At 40.0% G+C, this 13,834-nt stretch overlaps 1 protein-coding gene across 4 annotated transcripts in view; it reads left to right on the forward strand.

The window, feature by feature from the left end:
• The window catches only part of phkb (phosphorylase kinase, beta), a 318,068-nt gene that overhangs the window by 185,745 nt on the left and 118,489 nt on the right, over positions 1 to 13,834 (forward strand). For all 4 annotated transcript variants that reach the window (XM_034185351.1, XM_034185355.1, XM_034185336.1 and 1 more), the window contains 2 exons: positions 1,212 to 1,370; positions 2,491 to 2,585. In XM_034185351.1, coding sequence (XP_034041242.1) covers positions 1,212 to 1,370; positions 2,491 to 2,585 — 254 coding nt within the window. The remainder of the gene's footprint in view (positions 1 to 1,211; positions 1,371 to 2,490; positions 2,586 to 13,834) is intronic.

Genomic DNA, 13,834 nt, shown 5'->3' on the forward strand with positions numbered 1-13,834 from the left:
AAAGGTGAAGCCCTGTGAGCACTTTCTGGATGTACTGTATGTTGTCCTTGTGTTGTCTGTTTTTTGGTCACCCTTTGGGCTGTGTAAAGGGTGATATATATATATATATATATAAATTTGCAAAAAACTAAAAAAAAACAACTTTTTCACATTGTCATTATGTGGTATTTTGAGGGAAAGGAGCGAAGCAGTGTGTTCATGTATTTTTAAAAGACATGGCCCTGTGTTGCTCTTAGCCTAGCCTTAGCTAAAATAACGGGCCAAACGCTAACTAGCAGCTAAAACTGAAGTTTCAGTCCTCACATGACGATTCATACAGTTCATACTATTTAAAATATTACAGCGATTCACATACTCTGTAAAAATAAAGTCTTAACGTGACCTATTATGCCATTTCAGTCGGATTCATCACCACAGCCTGACTATAAGATGTCCTTGTTGTGGAAGACACCGTCTGGGAAATACTTTAATTCCTTATCATGGATATTACTGAAGAAAGGCACCATTTTTAAAGAAGTCTCTTGTCCCAGGGCTCCGTTCAGGCATCATCGTCCTGAAATTAAATTGCATTATGATCCACCAAGACAAAAAAAATCATAATGCAAATAAACTCAGTGTTTTTAAAGAAGTCCCTAAATGTTTGTCCACTCCAGGTGTGTTTCTCAATGTGAAACGTGGGACACCTGTGTTTTGTCCCGGCAACAACCAAGATAAGTGAACGACAGGATGTGAACCTCACCGGGTCATTGTAAGCTGAAACCTTTTCAAAAATGAAAAGAAAAACCTCACTGTATTAACCAGTTACCATTATGTTAAAATAACAATTCTGTTCCAGAACATAACAATATAAGGTTTCTGGTTTAATTCTGAGTAAAATACCAAGTTTCTGGTTTTCATTCCACGAACCAGTTCAAAGCCTTGGTTTTAGTGGTTTATCGGTTTAGTGTGGGCCTACTTAACTTTTCAGTTAGTGGATTAATAATTGTGAAAGCTAACTTTTAGATTATTAGCAGTGAATGAACCATGAATGATCACATTCATGGTTCTTGGTTCTGTTCCTCTTTTTTGGTTTGTTTGTTTGTTTGTTTATTTTTTGGCAGGTGCAATAGTGAAATACTATATAAAAAAAATAACCAAAACACATATCCAGACAAAGTATTGTCCACACAAACACACGCCACATTGTTCACAGCCCCTGTCTTTCGTGGCAGGCCACGCTGTCATTCCGAAATACTACTATGTGCCGGCTGACTTTGTGGAGGCGGAGCAGAGCAAGCATGGAAGCCAGAAGCGGTTCCCTAGCAACTGCGGGCGTGACGGGAAGGTCTTCCTGTGGGGTCAAGCTCTTTATAACATCGCCAAGTTACTGGGTATGACACAGTCTTTGTGCTTTTCGTACTGCTGTAATACCATGCATTCATTCACATCCATCACTAAGTAAACACACATATTTAAAGACATATTTAGCAACATTTATCATTCCAAACTTTTAAAAATTGTCGTGAATCCAGTCTGCTGGCAGTTGGATGTTGAGGTGATTGTAGTTTGTCATCTGTACACCACCAGAATCAAGATGTGCTTGTAGTGTAGATTTTATATTTAGTTCAATGAATGTAACAAAAATATTGCAGTAACCATTTACTGGTTATACGTGGATCCCACATTTACAGAGCCCAGAAGTAATTTGACAAACTAAATTAAATTATTATTTTAATACGAATCACCACTTTTACAGCCAGTTTTCCTTAGGCAAGTCAGAAGACTGATATATGAATATTTCCTTTCATTCATTCCTTTTCTGCAACAGCTTGACCATTTCCAAATCATTGGTTATGTCTTTTACTCCATTTACATCAATCATTGAGGACTCCAAACAATATAGTACTCTGTGGTAAATATGCCTGGAGTAGGTCGTTCTCAAAAATAAAACTGAACAGTGAATTATTTTCTGTCTGAAGGATTGTGTGTAAAAATTCCTAAAATAGTTATTTTTGTTAGCAGTTTTTTTTCTTTGTTAAATTACTTCATTCACCACTTAAACTCTGCTCTACAAGCACATCTTGATTGCTCGGTTTCACATTTCACAAAACTGTGTCACTTTACAAAATGCTTATGGACTTCATTCTTTAATTGCATGTAACCAAGGACACATTCTGACACATCCAGTATGTGTGACTGGTTTTAAAGGATAATACATTTTTATGCATTTCTGTCATTTCTCAGAATATATATTTAACTTTAAAATTTCTTCAGCATAAGTCCTCAGCAACATCTTTATCGCAGCCAGCTTTCACAGAAGTTGCTGTCAGGGGTAATTTTGAAGATAGCATTCCCAAAAATCAGTGATTCTGTCATCACTCAGATTGAGCTGCAGCCTCCAAATCATCTCATCACAAATTGGCAGGTTGTGAAATAACCACATTTCAGACTGCAGCTCCACTTCTACAGTATTTGTGCACATCTTGATGAGGCCGTACATGTATGTTGTAGTGGATGAGCTGATCAGCCCCAAAGATATTGATCCAGTCCATCGTTACGTGCCACGCCAGTATCAGCGCAATGTCAGCATGCGATACTCCAATCAGGTAAGCTGTGACAATGTTTTAACTTTTCCCTTTGGGAACATGTCAGATCATGGGAATTGCATTTCTGTCAAGAAATAGCTCTTTGTGTCGCACTGAAGATATGACAACAAAATCCAAGTAGAAAATGCTGCAGTACAACTCATTTTAGAAAAGACCAATAAGTAATTTCAGTTACTAATTTTTAGTTAGTTTCTATTTTCAGATAAGTAGACTACTCAAGGCATTTTTTGTTAAAAGCAGACAACAGGCTGATTCTTATGTATTTTGACCTGCTGAGTTAAAAAATTGCTGTTGGCAGGCTGTCTGATAACCGCTATCAAGTCACGTCATCATTAATGTTTTATTTTGATTTTATTCAAAGGGTCAAGGTCACTGTTTGCTTCATTTTCTTTTGTTCGTTTTGGTTTTGTTTCGTTCTTTTTTCTGCACTCTTGACTCGCAGGCTTTTTGGTGATGGGAGTGCAGGCTCATTCATCTACTTTTTCTAGACGATTGATGATTTTGTGACTTTGTGACTTTTTCCTTCATTCAGCTATCGACATGTGCCATGTAACCGGGCCCTTACTCTTTCACCTTCTGATTTGCATAAAACAAAATGGCTGCCCATTTCATCAAATTTCCCACAAGTTTACTTGTATTTGCATTAGAAACAAAATAAAAGTTATATTCTTATGTATTTTGACCTGCAAAATTTAAATATTGTTGTTAGAATGCGGTGTCTCTACTTCTTCACTTCCTAATTTGCATCAGACAAAATGTCTGCCCGGTTTTTCACATTTTCCCAAAGTTTGCTTGTTTTTGCGCAAGAAAGACAATGAAAACTCTTATCTTTGTGTTATTTGAACAGCTGAGTTCATAGTTTCTTATTTGCAGTGGCGGGCACAGCTAAGCAAAAAGTTAGCTTCGATAACCATTAATCCGATAACTAAAAGGTATCTTTTATGATGCTAAACCGATAAACTGCTAAAAAATTTATGTTTATTACAGATAACCGATAACTTTTAGCATTGATTCGGACGCGGCCACATCAGATTACACTGTTGGCTTCTGATGAACCAGATTCACTTTCACTTTTCGCTGCTGGGTAAATTCAAGGATCACAAACACATAAGAACGCACAAAAATGAATGAATAAAAAATAAAACCCCAAACACTGTCATCTTTCAAAAGCAGTAAAACACAATATTAGAAGACACAGTTTATCTTGGTATTATATACACAAACTAAAAAGTTGCTGCTTTTTTCACGTTTTGATCCCTGTGGCTTAAACATCCATTAATGCGTTGATTGGCAGAGTACAAGACATGTTAGTAAATATAAAATCTTACCTGTTAGTTTCAGTGTAGTTTCATCTGAAGAAATAAAGCACCCTTCTTTTTTTTTTTTTTTAATCCAAAACGATGTGTAAACGGTGAAGAAAAGTCCTTATAGCTGCACTGTGAGATCTCCTCTCTCCCACCGAGTCTTGGCGATTAAATTATCCCGTGCCACAAAGAAATAAAATAATGTTAAAATATTACAGTTAAGTTAAGATTGGTTTTAAAAACAGAAAGTGAAGAAGCCTGCCTGATGTGGAGCTGTAGATCAGTCCACATCTTTGGAACCGCAACAGAAAAAGGTCTCCCCTCTGAGCATAAGCTTGCACCTCGGCACCTCCAGGAGGAGCTGATCAGCTGACCGGAGGTGGTGAGCAGGGGCGTAAAGATGAAGCAGCTCAGAGGGGTAGGGCAGGGCAAGGCCATTTAAAGATTTAAAAACAAATAAAAGAATCTTAAAATGAATTCTAAAATGCACAGGCAGCCAGTGGAGGGAGGCCAGAACAGGTGTAATGTGCTTCCCCTTACGTGCACCAGTTAGCAGATGAGTGACAGCATTCTGAACTAGCTGGAGACGTGCAACAGGTGAAGAAGAACAGGTGCTGCTAGGGCCAAAAACAATCACCTCGGTTTTCTTTCATTTAAAATTAAGAAAATTCAATGCCATCCAGGCTTTAATATCCTCAAGACAGGACAAGAGGGGCTGAAGAGAAGAGGCATCATTTTTCTTTAGAGGGACATATAGCTGGCTGTCATCAGCATAGCAATGGAAGCTGATGCCATGCTTTCTGAGAATAGACCCCAGGGGAAGCAAATACAGGGAGAAAAGTAGGGGTCCAAGAATTGAACCCTGTGGGACCCCATATAAAAGTGGAGTGGAGGAGAACTCACAAACCCCGAGGTCAGCGCACATAGTCCTACCAGTTAAGTAGGACCTGAACCAGTCCAGGGCACTACCACCAATGTCCACAAGCTGCTGCAGACAGTTTATCAGTGTGTTGTGGTCAGTTGGATCAAAAGCAGCAGTCAGGTCAAGCAGGACAAGAATGACGTGGTTGCCACTAGCGTTTACCATTAAAATATCATTAAAAACCTTTAAAAGGGCAGTTTCTGTGCTATGCATCATTTTAAAACCAGACTGAAAAACCTCTGAGATGTTATGTTCATCAAGGTAAGTTAAAAGTTGTGCATAGACAATTTTCTTCAGGATATAGGAGGCAAATGGCAACTCAGAGATAGGCCTAAAGTTTGATAGTTCAGTGTTGTCAAGGCCAGACTTCTTCAGCAAAGGTTGAACCACTGCATGTTTAAAACTAACAGGGACAACACCGGAGGATAGGTAGCTGTTTATAATGGTCAGAACAGACTGTCCTTTTTTACTTAATTTTGCTCATTTGCTTACCTTGGTCAAATCAAAGATGACTTAATACCAGTCAGTCACTAATTTTTTTTTTTGTTTTTTCTTTTTGCTAATTATGGGGTGAAGGAGCAGGGATACAGATTTCCGACAACAATATTTAAATTCAGCAGGTCAAATTACATTAAAATATAAGTGGTATTTTCTCATCCAAAGCAAATAGCACGACATTTATGGCAAATTTTATTAAGCGGGCAGCCATTTTGTTTTTTGCAAATTGTGGGTGAAGGAGTAACGATACAGCTTGCCAACAACAATAATTGAACTCAGCATGTCAAAATACATGGAAATAGAGGTTTTATTTTCTATTCTAATGGCAACACAAGCAGACTTTTGAAAAGCTTCATGAAATGAGCGGCCCTTTTGTTTTATGCAAATTAGGGGTGAAGGAGTAAAGATACAGCATACTAACAGCAATTTTTGAACTTGACAGGTCAAAATGCATAGGAATCAGTCTGCTGTCTGCTTTTAACAGAAACTGCCTTGGGCACTTTGCACAAGCTTCTTTTCTGAAAATGTAACTTTACTATTTTGTGTTTCGTTCTGATTGCTTCTGGTGTTCTATACAGTACACCTTACCTAACAACAAACTGTCTATAAATAGTGACAGCATCCACAATTTAAACAGTGCTTGAGATAGTCAGAAGACCTTGAAATCATGCAGATAACTGACTTACTTACAGATATAATACCTGTTCTAGTTGAGTCTGACTTTTAACTTCTCAAGTCTGTTTCCCAAGATTGAACTGTTGGTGACATCTTCATGTGGTTCCTAACTTTCACAAAATGTTACGACCCTGATAACCACATTGGCACTGGTTGAACTGTTTACAACATCTCAGGTGCTTCCCAACTTTCACTGGATGTTTTGACCCCTATAACCACTACATCTTGTGGTTGGTGGATCCACAGTGGTGATCAGTCACTGTGTGTCACTGAATGGTTTCCAGACTTTGTCCTCTCTGCAATACCAAAACCAACATAATAATTTTTCAGCCTGTTCCCTGAGTCTACACACAACTGCTAGTCTCTTGTTTCCTCTTACTCCAGGTTTCTGGTACAGTTTCCACACTGATGTAAATGTTAAACTCCTTCTGTGTGCTTTCCAGTCTAATCACTCTGACAGTATTGAGCACAAACATTTCTGGGTCAAATCCTGTCAATCCCAGCATCATTTGTGCACTCTGAGATTGTGAACTCGTTTATCAACAGAAAGTCATTCCAGTGTCGCCGCAACATTCTCTGGAGGGACCTACTAGTCACTATCACTGGCTATCACCCGATGACCATGTTGCAGCAAAATGTCACTTTAATCCATAAACCAAACAATCAATGCGTCAGTCACAGCACGGAAAATATTAATACAGCATCTATGCAATACTTTGTTTATAGCTTTTACCTGAATACAGCAGAACAAAATTTCCACTCCACTGTTGCATATTTAACATAACATCATTACTGTCAGAGAGTTTTACAGGTTCAAAGTGATCTGTTGTCTTTGTGCAGAAAAGTGTTTTTCCCAGCTAAGCTTATTCCCCGCCAACACTCACACTGTGTGAAACATTTAAAGTTTGCTCAGTTTTTCAGTGTTTTCAAACAAATACTCCTTTATTACTGACATCTTTCATGACATTTTTTTTTTCATCATTATTGCAAACAGTATGAGAACACAGGTGCCTCAGTGTTCAGGACCCTAGCGCCTGGAGAAGGCCAAGGACGTGCCCGCGTTTCATCAGGCTGCAGCAGAGAGACAGGTGCTTTCAAGAGATGCCATCCAGGACCCAAGGTGGTCTGTCTGTCACTATTGAAGTACCTGTTGTTGGAAGCTGCCCTTTATGTAATATATCACAGAGCTACAGTGATGCCGGTAACGCGTTACTCTAATCTGACCACTTTTTTTAGTAACGAGTAATCTAACGCGTTAATCTTTCCAAATCAGTAATCAGATTAAAGTTACTTCTCCATGTCACTGTGCGTTACTATTATTTTTCATTGTGGGTCGATAACAGCATTAAACTTGGTCCGTGGGCAGGAGGTCGGGGTTCGACTGAACTGCCCACTTTAAGCGAGCTGTGAGCTTTTAATCCGCGGTTTTTTGCAGCTGCTCGACTCGTCCTCACCTCTTAAAGCGCGGTGATCAGCACACCTGCACTGAACTTTACAAAGACATTTTTATACTTTTTTTCCTCCTTTATTTAGAATTCTGAGCTGAGCCGCTCTGTATCTGGTCGTTAAAAACAGCTGATCCTCCGCGACGCGTCAACAACTAACACTATTTTCCACTCAAATGCACCTAAACTCTCTTTCTGAGGACCACATGATGTGAAAACGCAATAAAACTTTCTTACCTGTAAATCTGGTCATGTTTTCTGCATAAATAAATGTTATCCATTCTTTGTGCTCAAACGCCAAAGCAGGGGCGAATCTAGATGGAATGGGGGCGTGGGGCAAGGATGTGCCCCCTCCCCCACAACACCCCTAGATTAAAGGTGCAATTTTGAAGCCGTTTTTTACTATAACTAATATTGCTTAAAATAATAATTTCGACAAGTAAAATGTTTAGAGAGAATTTAAATGTTAGAAAAATGTTAGAATTTAATAGTTACCTTAATAAACAATGTAGGCTCGAAATTGCAAGTTTTACTGTTACAGTGCTGTCAACAGTTAAATATGAGGTCAAGAAAGACGTCTTTATTTTACTTTTTATAAAACAAGTATTTATTTTCATTGAAGTCAAGAAAGGGTGACTATAAAGTGAGTTTTGGCAAAACAGGTATGATTGTCATGTTGAGGTGGCAGAGGGTTGTTGTCGGCAGCTGGGAAAAGTAACTAAAAAAGTAACTAGTAATCTAACTTAGTTACTTTTACAATTGAGTAATCAGTAAAGTAACTAAGTTACTTTTTCAAAGTAACTGGCAACACTGCAGAGCTAGTAGTTCAGTGGGATAAGGAGATTTCAGAATATCAGATTTTCTGGAATATGTGACTTATTTATTTAGTTAGTTAGTTTTGGAGGTCCTGTGATTTATGCTCCAGGGTGACTTTACTGTATATCAAAATAAATATTTAATAATAATGGCAACAAATATAGAGCTTTCAATGAAATCAACACAATAAACCAAAGAAACTCCAGTGATAAAAGTACACTACAACAGTTCACAAACATCCCAAATTAAAGAGGGTGGACTTATGTTTTTATTGTGAGTCAGCAGTTCATGTCCACCTGACATTTTCTGTTGTCCAATCTAGATTAAGTAGCATCCAGTATGATATCCATGGCATGGTTGTTTGTCCATATTGTTTATTTTTGGAATTTAAAAGTCTTTATGTCAAGTAACAGCACAAGCTGTGGTGTGCAGATGTGCTACTCTGAGCTCATGTCCGCTGTTAAACTCACCTCCAGGGAAATACTCTAAAAAGGGAATTCCACATAGAGAAAAAGTGCAACTTACTGTATATTCCTATGTGACAAGTCTGTTTTTCCCCCTTCTTCAAATGTTACAACTTATACTCGAGAAAATACAGTAATCATCTCTGTTCTTTTTGAATTGTTTCAGGTGAATGTCCACTGAGAAAGTGTTGGAACATTTGAGAACACCAGAAATGGAATGAAATTAAAATCTGTCTCTCAAATGTCATACATGGTCTGTTAGAAAAGTATCAGACCTTTTTATTTTTTGCAAAAACCTGATGGATTTGAATCACGTGTGACTTTTCAGTCGTGAGACTATCCGAGAAATTGTGGAAGAGGTGGGCATGTCGCAGCATGTCCTGTGAGACTTCAACACGAAGGTGCTTTTGCTCCGCCGTCAACAGCAGCATGAATTTCGCTGCAACTCTTTTCATGGCCAAATCTTCTGTCACAGTGGAATGTGCCGAGAAAGTGCTGATGTCCACCTCTTCCGCAATTTTCGGATAGTCACACGAGGGTCCCGCATCGCCACAGCGTTCACTTTGGAAATGATCTGGTCATTTCTGCATGTTGATGACCAACCGGAGCGTGGCACGCTCTCCACTGTTGTGCGGACGTCTTTAAACCGGTTGTACCGCTCCTTAATCTGTGTGATGCCCAGAGCAGTCACCGAAAGCCGTCTGAATCATCCGAATGGTTTCCACCTGGCTGTCGCCCAGTTTCTGGCAAAATTTGATGCGGTGCTGCTCCAGTCGTTCCATCTTTTTCCTTGAAATGAAAATCCGCCAAGCGCACTACACATGTCCTCACACAAAGACTGCTTACCAGCAAATGACACAATCGACATGCGTGAAAAAGTTCATGCATGCGCACGAAGGTTCAAGGTTGGCTGATGCAAGCACACGTGATTCAAATCCATCAGGTTTTTGCAAAAAATAAAAAGGTCCGATACTTTTCTAACAGACCTCGTATATTAACATAAACAAGTGAAAGACAGTTACTGTGTGTAGCTCTTGGTGTGATGCATCTCTCCCTTGCAGCTGACCCATAATGCTCTTGGTTACATTTCTAGTCCTTTCAGAATAAAACTGCATAAGAAACACTGCATTTTTAAGTAACCACTTTCAGACTAATCTTTTTTTTTTTAAACAAATGTTACTTTTGCAACCCTTGACATTTTTTTTTTTTTACAAAATACTTTTGATGGCTATACAAAACTCATCATCTTCAAATTATGACAAACACACCATAATAAAAAACCTCAACAGAAAAACTGCCTAACAGTTAAAATGTCAGCCTGGGTTTGATTCCCAGTTGTACTACCTGTCTTTGACATTGGACTTCATCTGCATTGTCTCAGTCCACCCAGTCTTGGTTTGGAGTGGTGTTGGACTGGGGTCCCGTCCAGGGAGAGTCATAAAGTCATATTTGGGGTTAAGTGTCAACATTAATGGGTCTTAAGTGCCTCTTTAGGACTTTTCTTCTTCTTTGTATTGTATAGACTTTCGGACTACCGAGCCAAATATCCAAACCATGCCTACCTCTTGAAAGTAATCATCTATCTGTCTCAGCCGGGGGAAGGTGATGTTCAAGTAGTTGAAGCGGTGGTCTCATGACCAGAGGTTTCTCGCTTCACATCGCTGTCAGACCGTAAAATCACTATAGCCGCGTTCACACCGGACTCCATGCGAGCGACGGCGGCGAGAGGTTGCCATGTAATCCCTATGGAAGTATGTGTTGTGGTGCCATAAAAGTCCATGCGATGCAGTGCGATGCAATGCGATGCAATGCGACACGATGGACGCGAATAAAGCGATTTTGAGTGATTGGCACATTTGTGGCGCAATATCGCGTTGCATCGCATCGCTCTCCCCAAGTTGAAAAATCTGAATTTTTTCATCTTGTCGCACCGCGATGACCAATCAGGGACTGGATATGTAGTGACATGGAAATGTCTGGAGTTTATACTTGATGTGGACATGTCCTGTCTCTGGCAATCAGGCTGTGAGCAGGAGTTATGTCCCTTTTGTCCTTTATTTAACACAATTATAACAGAGTTTGAGGGGAGAGCGAGGAACTGCAGCAGCAGCCAGTTTTTTTTTCTTTGTTCACATCTGCGCATGCGAAGGAATCGTCCGTGAAGATAATTTTATTAACTACACAGATGTATAATAAAACAAATGGTTACTGGTTTATAACACAATTATTACAGAGTAGGAGGGGAGAGCGAGGAACTGCAGCGACAGCCAGTTTTTTGTTTATTTTTTAATTGTTCACATGTGCGCGCGTGAACCGGACAGGAGGTCCTCAAACTGGGTCCTGGAGAGGCGGAAGTACCGCTGAAAGTGGCCGTCATCCAGACGCACTCCTGCAGCAAATGATGAAACTCCCCAAATTGGGAATGTCTCATGAGGATGTTGTGAACCCAGGGAAGGCGCCGCGGGCGACGTTTGTCTTTCCACAACAAATAGAGCACAGCAACTTGCTCCGTGTGATCAAGGTCCGCCATGTTGACTTGATGGTTTAGCGGAATGGAAGCTCCTCCTATTTGATGATGCATTGTGGCGAATTTTCGCAGCAAAAGTTTCCACCCAAGCAGAGCGACACACCGGTCGATGTTGGCACTTCCATCGCCAGGCGGGGGAATTGGTGGCGTCGCGTGGCGTCTGGTGTGAACACTGCATAAGGGTCCTTGGGCAAGGTACCTAATCCCAGGGGAGGGGATAGGGAGGTGATGGTCTAGTGGTTAAGCCTTGGGTTTGAGACCAGAGAATCCTTGGTTCAAATCCCAGTCTGACCGGAAAATCACTAAGGGTCCTTTGGTCAAGGTTCTTAATCCTGTAGTTGCTCCCGGTGTGTAGTGAGCGCCTTGTGTGGCAGCACCCTGACATCGAGGTGAATGTGAGGCATTATTGTAAAGCGCTTTGAGCGTCTGATGCAGATGGAAAAGCACTATATAAATGCAGTCCATTGCAGCTGAGCACTGTGCATGGCATCTTTTGACGTGTGTGTGTGAATGGGTGAATGTCAAGCATGTTGACCGTGAATGTGCTGTACAAGTGCAGTCCATTTTTGCCAGGTGAAACATGGGTGGTCTGTCCTTGGCCTTCTCCTCAGCACTGAGGTACCAGGGTCTAATATTGGTCATTTTTTAAATTAAAGTAGAATTTGAAATATGATAATATTTCAAAACTGTTATTCAATAGCTATTAGATGGATGATGTTTTTCTGGTTTTTATATGTGTGATGCCAAAATTAGAGATCCGTTAGCTGGCTGAACATGTGAGGAATTCAGCTTCTGTCTGAGAGTCCACCTTTATCCTGCTGTGAAGTAGAGACATTGTGTGTTTGTTTGGTCGAGTGGTTGATGATTATCTGGCATGCCTGACAGAGACAAACTCTTAACACATTTGTAGGCTTTTACTCGCTATACCTTCTGTTTCCAGGTCCGTCTCTCGCCTATTTCTGTTTGCTCTCCTGTTGTTTTTTCCTTACCATCTGTTCCTGGCTGAGGCTTTTGTCCTTTTAATCTTTGTTTGAACTTCTCTACCTGTGTCAGACGTCTCTTTTCTGCCCCAGCTCGATGCTCTGCTTTCACGTCATGTCAAGACTGTGACAGCACGAAGCCTGTAGTGTTAAAAATCAAACGATTAGTTGAGACAAAATGAAGGATTTTGTAATAAAGGAGGGAAGATGGAAGCAGGAGAAGAGAGGAATAGAAAAGAAGGGACAGAGGATGAAACAAAATAGGTGTTGGTAATTTTCTATTTGAATTTTTTTTAAAGTTTCCAGTTTTGAGTTTTTAGTAAGAAATATTGTGTGTGTGTGCGTGTGGAGCAGCTGTCGAGTTGCCTTTACATCACTGACATCGACTGTTTTAGTCTGCAGGCAGAAAAGGCACACGGGTGTGCTGAGCTTTCACATGCAGTTAAGGCTTGATGTGTGTGTTCGTTTTTCCTCTCCACACAGTGTGTTTGTGTAATTTGGGCTGCTATTTGTATACTGTATGTAAAAAAAAAAAAAAAATCCCTTGCGTTATGTGTGTGCATAACAGAGAAATACATATTTTCATGCTCGCATATTTCCAGTGTGAATGATATTCCTAGTTCACTTTCTTCTTTGTATTGTGCTTCTATTTATCATCCCTGCATCAAATTATTTTACAGCTGGAGAAAATGAGACTCTTGGCAACATGAAAGCACTAATAGGGTGTCATATTGTACTTTTAGGCTTAAGGTGTATGGTTGTATAATGAGTTACCACAGAATTATTTAATGATGACACTTTGGAGTGTGAGGAAGAATCACACTGTACTTGATGCAACGAGGTTGCTCTTCTAGATAGTTATATTCATGGTTAGTGCAGACTTTTTCTAATGTCATTAGCCACACAGACCTAATTAACAGCTGATGTTAATTTGAGCAGCAGGATGGTTTGTTTAATAGATGTTGTAATATGACGTATTTGTGATTTTACTGTGTTTATTTCCACTAAGCTGTTGTTGCATATTTATTTATTTTTTTATGTTGAAGGTGTGTAAGCAAGTCGTGTTTGCAGAGTGTCAGAAAATCATGAAGGAATTCATAACATTTGAGGCGTATGATTGCAATGGATTGCAACATTTGGAAATGGTTCTCAACTGGAAGTGGGTCTTGATTCTCATCCCTAACAGAAGCAGATGACCACCCCACTGAGTCTCATCTACCTGAGGTTTCTTACTGTAAAAGAATAAAAAAAACCTATTAGTGAGGAGTTTTTTATTATACCCCTGTCACACTACTAAATTTGACCCGCATTCGGGAGGTGTTGAGGTGCATTTGCGGGCATCGGACAGCATTCTGTGCGCAGTCTAAACAGTTGGGCACAGTTGTGCGGCCGCTTTGAATGTTTTGCACGTGGCGCAGTCAAAGTGAAAAACTATCGAACAGCAATTGAAGTGCTGTCTGACTACATTCTAAACAGGAGAGATGATGGTCTAGTGGTTAAGGTGTTGGGCTTGAGACTAGAAGATCCTCGGTTCAAATCCCCGCCTGACTGGTGTGTAGTGAGCGCCTTGTATGGCAGCACCCTCACATTGGGGTGAATGTGAGGCATAATTGTAAAG

Source organism: Thalassophryne amazonica, chromosome 2 (assembly GCF_902500255.1).
Source record: "Thalassophryne amazonica chromosome 2, fThaAma1.1, whole genome shotgun sequence".
NCBI classification, from domain to species: Eukaryota; Metazoa; Chordata; class Actinopteri; order Batrachoidiformes; family Batrachoididae; genus Thalassophryne; species Thalassophryne amazonica.